The sequence below is a fragment of the Ammodytes marinus genome (assembly GCF_949987685.1).
Source record: "Ammodytes marinus genome assembly, chromosome: 10".
Taxonomy (NCBI): domain Eukaryota; kingdom Metazoa; phylum Chordata; class Actinopteri; order Uranoscopiformes; family Ammodytidae; genus Ammodytes; species Ammodytes marinus.
Window position 1 is genome coordinate 1,309,471 of NC_137214.1, and position 15,843 is coordinate 1,325,313.

Consider the following 15,843-nt stretch of genomic DNA (forward strand, 5'->3'; position numbering starts at 1 on the left):
ATTGTGCCTTTTGACCTGTGAGCATGTAGACACTGGCTTTGCTGCTGAATATAGAAGTAAAATGATAGGCTTTTCTATGTGTTAACTTTACCAGACTCGGAGTGGAGAAAGTTTTCGCCGGTGGTGGTGGTGGGAGGGGGGTGTACATAGGTAGTGGTGTAAAATAACGTGATTCTGTAGCGGGAGCATTATTTGATAGAGACAATTGATCTCACATTATACCCTACTAAATCTATAATAACGTTATAAAGTAGCATAAAAATATACAGCTTTCAGTGTAGGCTACATGGGGTGAGTAGTGGTGTTGTAAGTAACGTGATTCTGTAGTGGGAGCATTATTTGATAGTTAATGGGTCTACAGATCAAATACGCTACCAATTACGTGAGGTAGCATTTTCTGATAGGGTAGCATAATTTGATATAGGCTATTAAACACTAACAGCATCAAAATATGCTCCCCATATTCCTACAGTGTAGGCTACACTGTGTGTAGGCCTACATAGGGTGAGTAGTGGTGTAAAATAACGTGATTCTGTAGTGGATGCATCGTTTGATGAGGTAATTGTCTATACGCTACCATGACGTAGGGTAGCATTTTCTGATAGGTAGCAAAATCTGACGAGGGAGCAGAAAATGTCAGAACACCGGCAGTGTTTACAAACTCAGGAAGCTGCCATATTGACATGACGCTCCCCCTTTATTAGCGTCATGAACCTACTGGCTCCCGTAATACAGGGAGTAACCGCGCCCAGGCTATTCAGCAAAAATGCCCGGACTACGTGCGTCTTTTTACCGTTACATCCCCGAGGGTATGTTACAGAATTATGTAAACAGGATCCTGTTCCTGAACGAGAGGGGGCGATATGTAGGCCTAGGCCTACCTAAAGCTCGTATTGCATCAGCCAAGAAACGCAAAGAAGAAGAGAAAGAAGACGCGTAGAAGAAGAAACTAATAAGGAAGTAGAGAAAGATAAACATCCGGTGCTCCATGTAGGTCCATGGCATAGCTATTTAAAGAAAGGTCCATGGACTCTCTCTGAAGTAGTGAACACATAAAAGAAATGGAAAGTCCGGAGTTATCTTTTACATTGGCGTATATTGTCTTCTCTATCTGTTTCGTGTTTACACCCAACGAGTTCCGTTCTGCCGGTATCACCATCCAGAATGTGTTCTGGTCGTGGCTGGGCAGTGAGGACGTGGGCTTCATTCAGTACCACGTCAGGAGGAGCAGCGTCACAATACTGGTCCACTCCGCACTGCCTTTAGGTAAACTACAACTATATTCATATTTGTCACAATACCGAGACTGACTACATAACAATACTGAATAAGTTAGCTAGCGCAAAATGACCAGCTGTAGCCAAATGCTATTCTGGTTACTCTTAGATTAAAAGGAAAATAGTTTACTTTGGAGTTTTTCCTATTTATTTTATAGTCTAGATTTATTTTGAATGTAGGCTATAGGCGCACATTCACAGGACTACGCTTCGTACATTCTCCATCCACAAATTGAAGTTCAGAGGGTCCGTGTCATCTCATTATTTAATTCAATCCATTTTGATCGATCAGTTTTGGCTTTCTTTTCTTGTTTTCCTATTGAAATGTCTAGAAGAGAAAATAAATAATGCATTAATAGTTTAATAAAAGAGTAGGCATCATGATTATGTAGACCCACACCTAAATCATGGGTGAATTCGGGTAATCTGGGACATTGGTTAATCTGGGACCTGCACTCAAATGTTTTTATTTACTCTTTTAACAAAGTTTTGTCAAAAAAACTTGTACAACAGGTTGAGCATGGATGTCACGCAACGGCAAATTATTTATTTGCAGCAAATTATATATAACATTGTTTAAAAGTTTTTTGTTTTTATTAGGGCAAGTGAACACGAAATTCGGGCAAGTAAAACATTGCCTGTACTTGGGAAAGTGCTCTTGAAACCTTAGTGTCGACCCCTGCAATGTATTTGACTTACTCACTTTTCTTTGTGTCATTTTTTTATAATGCTTCTATATTGATTGTTGATATTGAGCCAGGGTTCACAGAACATCTTTAGGGTAGGTCCTAACTTGCTCGAGGTGACTCCTAAATCACTAAGAGTAAATCACAGACAATCATTTCAATGGCATTATGGAGAGATTTAATGATAGTGAGCTTTCTGAAAGGTACCTTAAAGAGCACCTATTGTGCTTTTTCAACTTTGATGACCTATAAACGTTGTTATAATGATTTATAGTCATGTTTAACCATACTAAAGTGTCAAATAATGACTTACATGCATTTAGACATATTCCCTGTTTACAGTCTGGGGTGGCTGTGCAGAGCGCAACACACTAGGACAGCCGGTTGTGATTCACTTGTTAACATTTCCGGGATTTATCTACGTAGGTCAATCTGGATTTTTTCATGTATGGTAATGCTGCAATGTGTTGACAGAGAGTGCTGAAAGCCCCAGATGAGAGGAAGAGTTTCCCTAAAATCTACATAGTTTTTTGTGCTGTGATTCGTGTCAGGTTGCTCTATAGGAGTCATTAATGAGAAATTAAGACCAGAAAATTAGTATAATAGGAGATCTTTAATAACTGTGAGGGTTTAATGATCATAGTTTGGCTATATTTAGAAAGAAGATACATTTATATTAATGTAGATTTCTGTTTTAAGCACATTTCTGTTCATCTTTGGCTCAATACATTGAGTGGTATTGAGTACAATCTTCTCTAATAATCTCATCCATATCTTTTATTTAAATATCGTTTTTAAATAATTTTTTTATAAATAGCCTAAATAATGAATATTTACATGTGACCTTAGACAATCATCTCAGTAAAATGAATTAAGAGAATGTTGTTTATGAAGCTCCTTTTCCTGCAGTTGCTGTCGGTTTACAATGCACTGAAAGTGTACTGTTGTTGACACGTTTGGGTTTAATTTCCAAAATAACCCTATGGCAGTGTTTCCCCTACCATTATACAACGGGACCCCCCGCCAGGCCAACAGCAGCCTGACAAAAAAAATAAAAAAATCAAATCGTAAAATTTTCAAAATTCCGTAATAATCATTTGCGAGCCTCTGCACGGCACTGTCGGTCTACCCCTCGTGTGCGCCTGTCTTTACAACCTCTCGTTTGATCATCCCATCAGCTGATCTGTGTGTCTGCGTGTGTGTGTGTGTGTTCTGCTCGCGGCGCGATGCGTGTGTGCATTCGGTGCGCACTTGTTAAACACGGAAGCCAATGAGCAGGAGCATGACTAGCAAGCAAACGCTGAACTAGTGGCAAAAATAAAACCAGCGCCTGCTCTATGGAGATATTAAGGACTCAGTAGTCTCGCGAAGCCAGACCAAACTACAGCAAATAGTATGGTCTGGAAGCACACCGTTTAGAGCCGTCTATTCGGGGGGAAACTGGGCTGGCCTGTTTTTATTTCTTTAAACCAATCACAATCATCTAGGGCGGGGCTAACCCCGGGAAACAGCAGCGGTGTCGATGCAAAATCACGTCCAGAGGCTGTCAGAGAAATGGCTAAATCTAACCCGCAAACGCCACAAAAAAACTATTAAAGACAAAAGGAATACACATAGTGTGTTGCTTTCTAACCAGCATGTCAAGACACCATACACTTTAGCCCCCGAGGAGCTCACGGGATAACTTAACCGGAATTAACTAGCCACAGTCACGCAGTGTTATCTCTGGTAACATTATCATCGGCGGCCCGTTGTCCTGTAAATCACCAAAGAAAGGGAACGGCGGATCTTAATCTAGCTGGTTATAAGGTCCGGTGCTCAATCCAAACCACCACGCTTCATTTTCCAGAGTTTATGAGGGTATTTCTGCCCGGGGAAAGTTGTACAATGAAGTTGGACAGCTAGGCTAAGCTAGGCTGCGCAGCGTCCCGGACCGCCGATATTATTATCCCAAAGTATCGCCACACTTTATTTCTGTCTACAATAATGTGACTTCTCACACCCTGTGTGTGTGTGTGTGTATGTGTGTGTGTGTGTGTGTGTGTGTGTGTGAGAGAGAGAGGGAGAGCGCTGCACAGAAGCACACAGGTTGACTGTGAGCGAATTGTTTCCTAGTTTGAGGGGGAGCTCAATACGGGAACACCAGCAACAGGAAATGGAGGCGAAGCGTTGTGAGCCAACGCCAGCGCCAATAGACGCTGGCGGAAACGGTTCAGCCAGACTAAGGACTCAGTAACAGGGACGTTGAACATGAAAAAGTGCTGAGCAAAATTTAGAAAGTTAAAATCGCTACGTCGCCGTGGCAACACAACCAATCTGTATCAACAGCAGAGACGGTGCAGAAAAAAACGGCATGCACACGTTTCAGTAAGTTTACAGAAGTGCCACACTGCTACTGCCTTTGACATTCTCAAAAAGCATTCATTTATTTTCAAGGGACATATTAATTTACTTATTGTTTTAACTGTTAAGTTATCTTGAAAACAGCTGGCTATTGTAGCCCTATTTCTTTGTATTTTCAATGCTTCTTTATTTTTATGTTTTACATTGAGAAATAGGCTAGATGAAATATAATGGTCGGAATAGGGAATTTGCCTTATGTAGCACACATGTTGATAGGCTAATCATGATGTGTAGCCTATGTTAATTCATTTATTTTCAACAAGGCTATTTGCATTTAAAAAAAAAATGTTTCAATAGGCTAGGTTCAAGGTGAGGTGATTCAGATTATTCGAGAAATGAGTACTAGACAGGAGCTGTCTATATTAGATTTTAGTGTTTATTGTTTTTTATTGAAATCTACGTGTTTTTCTGGAATAGTTTACATGGCTTGTGTCTCCAAATTATTACAGAAAATAGTTTTAGGCAGGACATATGACAGCTGTTTACAGAGCACAGAATTAATCAGATTTCACCTCTCAAAGTGCACCAGATTGATGCATTTAACTTTAAAAGGATAAGGTTTTCTTCTGCAGGGGGATGCCCCCAGATCCCCCTAGAACAGTGGTATTCACTATTTTTTTCAGGAGAGCCGCACTGACAGGACAAAGTCAGCAGGAGAGCCATTTTTGCCGCAAAGTATCAAAAGCTATAAATCCAGTCATACATAAGCGTGCCTGCTTATTAATATGTAATTCTTGAACCAGTGTTTCCCACAGTATTTTGTGAAACTGAGGGAACCCAGTCCTTAGGGGGATCCGGGGGCATGCTCCCCCGGAAGAAAATTTGGTACCTTTTAACCCAGAAAGCATCAATCTGGTGCACTTTTGGAGGAAAATTAAGAGTTGTGACTGTGTACTATTATCTGGAATAATTTGGAGACACTGGGTCACATAACATCAAAGCTATTGAAGAATAAATTATTATCCTACTTTTTATTCAAATATTTGTTAAAACAAATTTATGAATGACATATCAATCAAAATGGGTGTGTTCATATAATACCACCCTGGAATAATTTTTTTTTTACCTTTCGAAAGGTAAATTCATCAATCTGGTGCACTATGAGAGGAAAATTAAGAGGCTAATTCAACTGTGTCCTATGTGAGCTATTTAGCAGCCTATTATTTTTCTGGAATAATTCAGAGACATTGGGAACCCTGCCTGATCAAAGTGAACATACAATATGCAGTTTAGCCAAAACACTTCATTTTCCTCGTTTGTGGAGCTTTTCATCTGTCCACCTGGTGCCCAACTGGTTCTGAATAGACATCTATCAATGTACCAGTAACCAGCATGAAATGTTGAAATCGCATCCAAGCTAGCATTGTTGCGGTACCGTGCGTGTGGTTGCCAGGTTGTTAAGTGTTCTCCAATTTAAATGTCCAATTTAGCGATATGAAACGAGATCTATTTTTTTGCAAATGATTTAATATATTCCATGTTCGTGAGCATGCCTGTGATAGACGGTATGCATAACATATTTTTATTGACCGTGAGTTAGTTTTTTCCGCCACAGCCCAATCTATCCAAGAGCACATTCTCCCTTGTAATGCATGAAAACCGCAAATCTGGCAACCCCGCTGTCAGTCAGCGTACGGCTGAGCAAGTTTAAATATATTATTTTCTAGTCTGTATTTCCACCTTGTAATGCCGTTGTTGACTTATTATTTTATTACTTATTTGTATGAGAGCAGCCACGTTAGTTTAACAGGTTTGATGTTATAGATCTGCTTGTTTTTAATGGTTTTATGAAATATCTGTGCATGATCATATCACAGTATTTTTTTATTGCCATGCGAGCCGCACATAGAAGCTTGGCGAGCCGCACATAGAAGCTTGGCGAGCCGCATGCGGCTCGCGAGCCGCGCTATGAGTAACGCTGCCCTAGAAGGTCCATTCTCACCCAGCAGGATCTAAAAATCCTGTGAGAAACACCACATGTACAAATGTACTGAATGTGAAAGCATAACCCTATGCCCTCATTTTTAACGGGCTGTCAAAAGAGGCTCATCCCAAATGGGGTTCGTTTTGGTCAATTTCTTCTAGAAATTTGGTACGCACGCGGCGCGCATACTCTTTATCAGCTCTTACCACCGGGCCTAAAAAAATTCTAGGGGAAACACTGTACGGGTATGTCAGAGTAGCCTTTAACGTGAAGCTTTGCAGCATCTCCTCCGTTCCACAGGTCCGCTGTATAGTCGAGTGTCTCGCACATTAAAATTTCCCGGTTTGTCGCTGTCCGTCTATTGCATAGTCCGCCGTTGAGAGAAATACAGTGGGAGTGCAAGGCGTGCAGCTCTCACTTGAGCTCTCACAACTCAAATCATTAAAACTTTTAAAATGAATAGGCCTATGTGGCACTATTGTAGCCTAATTGTGAACAATTGTGTGGCAAACAGTATATTCTATTTTATATGGGTAGTATATTCTTGGTTTCGTGTTAAATCAGTGTAAATTATCATACATTTTTATTTAAAAACGTCACGATATGGATATCTCCCACAGTGTTTCTATCATAAATTCACTCTTAGGGACTTATTGCCTCTCAGCCAACCAATGTGGGTATATAGAAGGTACGAAAATGACATCATCCATAGCAACAGGGTCAACTCCACCCTCTAGTCTTAGTTTAGGAGTCCCTACCATTCCTTAGTAAAAGTTGGTCTTAGCAGCTTTGTGAATAGGTCTAAAGAAATGAATCTTAACTAAGAACTTTTAGTGCTCCTAAGAAGTACTCTTAGCGCTAAGATAAAATGCTTTCTGAATATGGCCCGAGTACATTATCAATGTTATAATTTTTTACAAAGTAGTTTGAACTACGTTTTTAAGTAGTTCTATGTTAACCAAACTTGATTTCTCCCTTAGCTTTGCTGTAATTCAACTTTTTCTAGTGTGTGAAGTCATTAGTAGATTGTAATCCTATGCATTTCCCCAAACACTGCAAGTAGCCATTTGCCTCAGTTGGCTTTCCAATCTCTACAGCAATACGAGCCCCTCTCTCCTTAGAACTATAGTTATGTTTGTGTGGGAATAATTTTAGATCTTCTGAGAATAAACTAATATCCCTAGTTAGTAAATATTAAACTAGATGTCAAACAGACATAACATACACATTCAACTATACAAATCTACTGGCCCTAAAAAACAGCAAAATTAGTATCTTTCTTTTCGTATTTGAAGTTGTTTTTTGAAGTTATTTCATTGTGATCACAGTGCTTACTCCTACTGCCGGGTAGGAAAGGTTCAAATAAGAAACACACAATCTCATCAGAAATAACTACATAACTGATAGCTTTCGACTTCTTTTGGGTTTGATATACAGGACCAATAAGCGGCATGTTATCCCTGCATTTATTATTCCTTTTCAAATCAAACACAACTTTAACTTGATGTTCTGAATTGCACATTATCTGGTTTCATATTTGTGAGTAAGGGAGGGTGTGTGCCTAACACTGGGCTGTAGGGGATGGAATCTGTTTGTTAGAGGTCATTTGGTCTTGTTGTCCATAAATGTGTGTTTTGCTTATGTCCATCTTGTTTCTCCAGGTTACTATGTGGGAATGTGTATCACTGCTCCAGAAAAAAACCTGGGATACATTCATCAGGTTAGTCTGTATGTCTGCCTGTCTGTCTGTCTGGGCAGATTTCTGAACAAATATCACTTTCATATAAACTTTAAATGATGAGATTTGTTTTGTATTTGCACAAAGTTAGTTATGTACATCCATCCACCCTTCCTTCATGAGGATGCACTAGACTAGACTCATAATAGGGAGGTGACTCGTGGAGCAAGGTAGGCAAGGCCTTAATGTGGGGAAGGCCCTTAAATATATCATCATCTTTCTTATCTGCAAGAGGTTTTACATTATCATCACTATAGTACACTCACCGGCCACTTTATTAGGTACAGCGTTTCATTTTTTTGTTAACACATATAACCTATCAGCCAATCACATGGCAGAAACTCAATGCATTTAGGCATGTAGACCTGGACGGGACAACTTATTGAGGTTGAAACCGAGCAACAGAATGGGGAAGAAAGGGGTTTTAAGTGACTTTAAACATGGCAATGTTGAGGGTGCCAGGAGGGCTGGTCTGAATATTTCAGAAACTGCTGATCTACAGGGATTTTCACTCTTCACTCTTCACTTTTTTTTTTTTTTTTTTAAGATATTTTTGGGCATTTTTATGCTTTATTGACAGTGCAGAGAGACAGAGGTGAAATGGGGCAGAGAGGGGAGTGACATGCATGGCACGACCGCGGGAGGGAATCGAACCTGGGTCTGCTGCTGGGCCCGGCCCGGGGGGGGGGGGGGGGGACGCCCTACCAACTGAGCTAAGGCGCCCCCTCTCCAAACCATCTCTAGGGTTTACAGAGAATTGTCCGAAAAAGAAAAAATATCCAGTGAGCGGCATTTGTGTGGACGTAAAATGCCTTGTTGAAGTCAGAGGTCAGTGGAGGATGGGCATACTGGTTTGAGATGATAGAAAGGCAACTGTAACTCAAATAACCACTCGTTACAACCAGGGTATGCAGAATACCATCTCTGAACGCAAAACACCAACCTTGAAGCAGATGGGCTACAGCAACAGAAGACCCCACCGGGTGCCACTCCTGTCAGCTAAAAACAGGAAAATGAGGCTACAATTTTCACAGGATCACCAATATTAGACAATAGAAGATTGAAAAATCATGCTTAGTCTGATGAGTCTCAATTTCAGTTGCGACATTCAGATGGCAGGTTCAGAATTTGGCGTATACAACATGAAAGTATGGATCCATCCTGCCGTGCACCATCAACCATGCCATGTTCAAAGTCACCTAAACCCCCTTTCTTCCCCATTCTGATGCTCGGTCTGACTTCAGTACATTGTCTTGACCACGTCTAAATGCCTAAATGCATTAAACTGCTGCCCTGTGATTGGCTTATTAGCTTTTTGTTTTTATAAGCCATTGCACAGGTGTACCTAATAAAGTGGCCGGTGAGTGTATATAGAAACTGTTATTGTTTGCTGAATAAATTGTTTTACAGACTTCTAGTTTAGCATCAACAAACTAAAGGGATATTCAGGATTTCTTAAGTGTGGTTGTGAAATCCTGTAGTGCCCGTAAGGTCCCCCTGCTCAAGAAGGTACATGTACAGAACCGTCTGAAGTTTGCCAATGAACACCTGAACGACTCAGAGAATGCTTGGGAGAAGGTGATGTGGTCAGATTAGAACAAAATCAAGTTCTTTAGTATCATAGTGACTCGCCATGCTTGGAGGAAGAGGAATTCTGACTATGACCCCAAGAACACCATCCCCACAGTCAATCATGGAGGTTGAAGCATTATGCTTTGGGGGTGTTTCTCTTCTAAGGGGACAGGTGGACTTCACTGCATCGAGGGAACTATGCACAGGCACATTAAGGCCATGGAGTGGCCTAGCCAGTCTACGGACCTTAATCCAATAGATCTGTGGAGGTAACTGAAGCTCAAGCGACAGCCTCGAAACCTTAAAGATTACGAGAGGCACGTGACATCTGTACTTTCCAACAAGGGTTACATTCTCTAAGCAATGTTTTGATAGGGGATCAAATACTTATTTCACTCAATGAAATGCAAAATAATTTCTATATTTTTTTACGTGATTTTCTGGATTTTCCTTTTGATAGTCTGTCTATCATAAAATAAATTAAACCTAGCATTAAAATTATAGACCGTTCATTTCATTGTAAGTGGGCAAACTTACTAAATCAGTGAGGGATCAAATACTTATTTCCTCCACTGTAGGTAGAGATTTAACGATTGTGACAACCAACCCGTGTGACATTTAACCCCGTTCTCCCCAATTTATACATAGTTAGTGTGTAGCCTTATGGAGATGGCGATCATAGAAGTCACTCTAAGGAGTTTTGGTGAGACGTTGCTGTAGCAGAAGTTAGTCACACAGTGCAAGCTGATGTGCTGCACTGCACCGGCCCGAGTTGGCGTAGTAATACGTGGCCGAACTATCCTTGAAAAAAGTATGAAAATAACCGACTGTCTGCCAATGCAGGGCAGCGTATCTTTCCGCAATTAAGCAGTGAAAAAATCCTTAGCCTACATTGAACAGATATTTATTTTTGAGGGAAGCATTTCTCTATACGGCGAATACCGTTTTTTCTGCTGGCCCCGTCTGCGACCGTACAAGGCTGACTTCTGCTAGGAGATGTCTCCTTCAAATGACTGTGCTGATGGCCATCGCCGTAAGGAAACACACTAACTATGCACAAGTTTTTCATACAACCCCACATAAAGAAATACTAAACTAAACCTTTAAGGAAACATAACTACACATTGTGTATTAACACTAACGCTAGAATCATTAAAAACAATGTTTAATGTAAACATCCCAACAAAGGTTAGGTACATACATTGGGATGTGACACAGCTTTTTGTATTGTTGCCTCAGCACTTCAATGTACAATAGTTGACTTGCATATGTCTGTCTTATGAAATCTGGAGCATCTCAAATGTTCTCCACACATTACCACCATGTGTCAGCTGTGTATTCCATTGTGTCTCAGGTGAGTGAGAGCTGGAGAGCATACCTCGTCTTCTCTGTCTGCCTTCAGTTGGCCAGTTGGATGCTGGTCATCTACTGGTCGCGCTGTCACTGGAGCAAGCATCCAATCAGCAGGGCTCTACAGGCCCATGTCCAGCCCCCTCACTCCAGCTGGGGCTCTGTGGCCACCAGTATAAATACTGAGTTTAGACGCATAGATAAGTTTGCTACAGGGGCGCCTGGAGCCAGAGTTATCGTTACTGACAGCTGGGTGCTAAAGGTGCGTAAAAAAACTTTCATCTTTAGTCACATTGTTTTGGTATAAATAAGGGTTGTCCAAAGTTTGGACTCTCTTGCTGCCCGACACTTTTAATCAATAGGGCCCATGAGTTTTTCTAACATTTGAATTATATTCATCCAGCTGGCTGAATATGCAACATTTCTGTTTGGTGTGATTTCGCGCCACCTAAAAGTCTTTGTGTGCAACTGGATTTTGCTCTTACAGCCCATTTGACTAACTAATGTATGTGTAACATTAATAAGCTGTTGCCATTAAGAGAATAGGTTGTGGCTAAATGGCTATTGTTTTATTAGAGAGGGTCATTTATTACATGTTAACAATAGTTGAAATTGGTATGTAAGATTCCAAACTTATAAAGCTAATACGTTGAAGATGGACCAGAAAGAGCCTTTTTTTGGCCATTAAGTGTCTCTATAAGTATATTTTCTGAATGTGAATGTGTCTTTATAAGGTGATCTTATGTCAGATTTAGTAGGTCTGCAACTTGTTAACTGCCTCCAACAGCCCAAACAATTAGTTAAAGTGGCTACGAGGAACTTTGCCGGCTGGCGGCCTCTTTGGACAAAAGCGGTAGTATTTTTACAACGCCAGTTGTCGGAAAGCTGTTTTCTAGCGCGCGCCGGCCGGTGCGAGTGTCAAATGATTAGGACACAATAAAGTGCATGTCCGTGTTGAAAGTGTGAGGGCACGGAATCTTTTCGGCTCCGTGAGAGTGGTTGGTGACACTGCATCAACTAATGCCAGTCAGTGCCACACACACCTGATTGCAATGAGTTGATGCAGTGTCACTAACCACTCTCACGGAGCTGAAAAATTCCGTGCCCTCACAGAAAACGAATGAACGAGAGACGGCAGTATGGATCACAATGAGGTAATGTGTTTATGTTGTTGTAAATAATTACTATTTCAGATCAATAATGGTCATCTGATGATGATGATGATGAAGCAAAGTAAACTTTGTTTTAGTACCGTTCATACACTTGGGAGTAAACACTGCAGGACTAGTTCACTCCCGTTAAATTGTTTACACGTTGCTTGGCAATGCCCTCCTCCCGCCCGTCTATCACTCTCCCTTATAGTTCAGTTCAGTTTTATTTTGTCATTGTTACAGGTAACAAGGAAACGTTGTCAGAGCAAACACAAACAGGCATAAAGTTTTAGTTGTCCACCAATTTACATTTACATAATTGAATCTGATCTCCATGAATCAATCGATCACCCAGTGTTTTACGCATGGTATATGTCATAAATAACCCATAGACTCACCATAACCCATAAGGTGCTTGGTGCAATACATAATTAAATATATACATCTGATGGTGCTAGGGTTGTTGAGTGTTATGCAGCGACGCAAAGTCCAGTTTATAGTTATGGAGGTGTATGGGGGTGTATGGGATGCAATTATGTCACAGAGGGGTGTCCAATGGGGAGTGGGGGGGGGCAGACTGTCCATTTAGCAGCCTGACTGCCTGGGGGTATAGACTGTTGGCCAGCCTGCTAGTTTTGGCCCTGATGGACCTATATCTTCTGCCAGAGGGCATTGGTTGAAACAGGTGGTGTGCTGGGTGTATGTCCTGAAGGATGTTTCTAACTCGCCGCATGCAGCGGGAGGTGAACACAGCTTTTAGTTGTTCTTCATTGAATTTTATTTTTTCCTTTGATGGTTCTGCCCCTTTATCAGCCATTATGACGACAAATAACTGTCTCAAACAAGGATCCCCTTCCCTCACCTGGAGGGATAGGCTACTCAAATCGCGTTGCTGCGCTACACTGAAATCTGCGACCAATACGAATATGTGACCATAAAGCCTGCATGCGCAAGCCGAAAATTGGACTGGGTGTGCGACCAGACCAAAGGCATTAATAAAAACTATATAAAAACTGCTTTCTTGCACTGATGGTCTTGTTTGCTGTTAAAGGTAATTTATGATTATCAGAGGAAAAATGAGGCTGTTTAAAATATATTTAAAAGTTCTTCGTAGCTTGGGGCGCCCTTAGCTCAGTTTGTCGGGCGTCCCGCCCAGCAGCAGACCCGGGTTCGATTTCCGCCCGCGGTCGTTCTCTGCATGTCACTCCCCTCTCTGCCCCATTTCACCTCTGTCTCTCTGCACTATCAATAAAGCATAAAAATGCCCAAAAAATATCTCGTAGCCACTTCAATGCATGTTGCATTGTAAATTATTCCACGCAACAGAGCAGTATGAGTGTCAGTGCAAAGTCATCAGGATTGTTCGGTCCATTGGGCGACATGCCTGACCCTCTGTGATTCCCTCCAGGTGACCACCTATCATGTGCACATGGCCTTACAGAGGGACTGTCATGTGACAGTCACACAGTCCAGACAGCAGCAGCTCAGTCCTGACTCAGCTTCCCCTGCACAGATCCTCACCCTGAGAGTGGACAGCATCAACCCTGCTGTCACACCCTTTGATATCAGGTAACTGTGTGCTTGCTTGCTTGGCTTGCTTGTGTGTAGACACCTTTAGAAAGCTAAGTGACTTTTTGAATTTTTCCAGGCTTAACTCTACAGAATATGCAGAGCTAAGGGAGAAGCTCCATGCTCCTATCAGAAACTCTGCCAATGTAGTGATCCACCAAACCATCAGTGAACTATTCCTGGACACATTTAGAGCTCAGGTGGACCTCAATCAACGCTACACACTACCCACAGGACAGGTATACTACTACTATTTGTGTGTTTATGAATCTGATGTGTTGAAATGAGCAGAAATCCCTGTCTAAGTGAGCAAAATTAAATGCTAAATCAATCAGAAGAATGTTATTTTTCCTTACACAGGAGTTGGAGCCCTGTATCGGCTGTATGCAGGTTCAGGCAAGCACCAAGCTGATGAGACTATGCCACGCAGAAGGTGTGTGTGGGTAACTGTGGGTGACTGTGGGTAACTGTGGGTGACTGTGCCTCTCACTCTATGCCTGCTTTGTGTTGTAGGAGCGGACAATGAGTCAGAGTGCCAGCAGTGTTGGTGCAGACCCATGTGGTGTCTGTCCTGTCTGGGTCGCTGGTTCGCCAGCCGCCAAGACCAGCAGAGACCTGAGACCTGGCTGTCCAGCAGAGCCCCCTGTCCCACATGTAGAGCCACCTTCTGTATACTAGACGTCTGTGTGTTACACTGAGCAGCACCTTCTGTATAGAGAGATCTAAACACCGTTTCCTCTGGAAATCATTTGGAGCGAACATTCAGCGACTCACCTCTGGAAAGGACAGGATAGGATTCTGGACTTAACTTAATTATGTACCTGGCTTTTCTTTGCTTTTAGTAAGTTAGAATGATTTAAATTATTTATCTTAACACCGACTCGATATCACAGTTCAATTCAAAGCTAATTCATACTAGTAGAAGTATGTATGCTCTGAGCAGGGATAGCCCATCACACTGACATCCACCCTGTTGTGCATTCTTTCAAAGATCCTTACATTAGAAGAGGTAGAGTTAACACACAGTAAAATAGCAGATTTAAGGATGCATGGAAAGACATGCAAACATAATTGATGCCAGCTTTACTGTTGTCAATAATACTTCTGTGTTAAGTGGAAAACGATGGTGCAAAAGCAAAATAATTTGGAGCAATATGTTATGATGATCCGTGTTGTATTGTACTATCATGTAGATCAGGGTCGGGAAATTCATTTTCCCAAAGGGCCACATCAGAATCAGATCAGGATTGAATCAGATCAAAACAAGCATAGTCACAGGGGGAGTATGGTCCACTACCATAGTAAAAATAGAAGGTTAAAAAAAGGGAATAAATAACAATATAACAATATTATGATGTGCAAATGAGCAATGTGCAGAAATCAAATCAAATCAGCAGTCATGATTAAAAAGCCTAGCTGCTGCAGGAACAAAAGACCTCCTGAATCTCTCTGTAGAGCATCTCGGTAACAGGAGACGTTCGCTCCTGCCACTTCTAACAGAAGTGCAGTGCAGGGGGTGGTTGTCATGTGACAGGACAGTCCTAAGCTTCCTCCTGGTTCTCTGCTCTGTGATGACCTCCAGAGAATCATGGCTCATACCCATAATGGATCCTGCCTTTTTTATCAGTTTGTTGACCCTGTTCCTGTCCTCTACTGTCAAGCTGCCACCCCAACAAACAACAGCATAAAAAAGGACACTGCAACAATACCGTGACAAAAAACATTAAGAAGTGATCTGCTGATTTCAAATGACCTGAGTTTCCTTAAAAAAACAGTCTGGACTGGGCCTTTTTAAAAATGACACTGGTGTTCACTTTCCAGTCAAGCGTACTCTCCAGATCCTCACCGAGATATTTGTACGAGGGGACCACCTCGACTGATAAGGATGGGGTTTGCCTGTGCTTTTTTCTTTCTAAAATCAATAATGAGCTCCTTCGTCTTATCAATATTAAGAATCAGGTGGGCTTCCTCACACCAACTTACAAAGCTATCGACTTCGTTTGGTAAGCCACATTGTCATCTTTGGTTATATTGCAAACTGGTGCGGAGTCATCCAAAAAATGTTGTAAGTGACAAAGTTCACTGCTGTGCCTGTGGTCAGAGGTGTACATTGAAAATAAAAACTGATATAAAACCGTACCTTGTGGGGCCCCAGTGTTTGTGGTTATAATGC

General features: G+C 41.6%; 1 protein-coding gene across 3 annotated transcripts; it reads left to right on the forward strand.

Annotated features, from left to right (window-relative positions):
- The first annotated feature begins 982 nt into the window (after positions 1-982).
- Positions 983-15,803, forward strand: tmem129 (transmembrane protein 129, E3 ubiquitin protein ligase). 3 transcript variants are annotated; one of them, XM_080035827.1, is made up of 7 exons: positions 983-1,266; positions 7,952-8,010; positions 10,955-11,212; positions 13,510-13,670; positions 13,750-13,909; positions 14,031-14,103; positions 14,184-15,803. In XM_080035827.1, the coding sequence occupies exons 1-7, from the start codon at positions 1,062-1,064 to the stop codon at positions 14,366-14,368; spliced, it is 1,101 nt and encodes a 366-aa protein (XP_079891953.1). In that variant the 5' UTR covers positions 983-1,061; the 3' UTR covers positions 14,369-15,803. The 3 variants fall into 3 exon arrangements, with proteins under 3 accessions (XP_079891953.1, XP_079891954.1, XP_079891955.1); XM_080035828.1 differs by having other exon boundaries at positions 11,003-11,212; XM_080035829.1 differs by lacking the exon at positions 10,955-11,212.
- Positions 15,804-15,843: the final 40 nt, after the last annotated feature.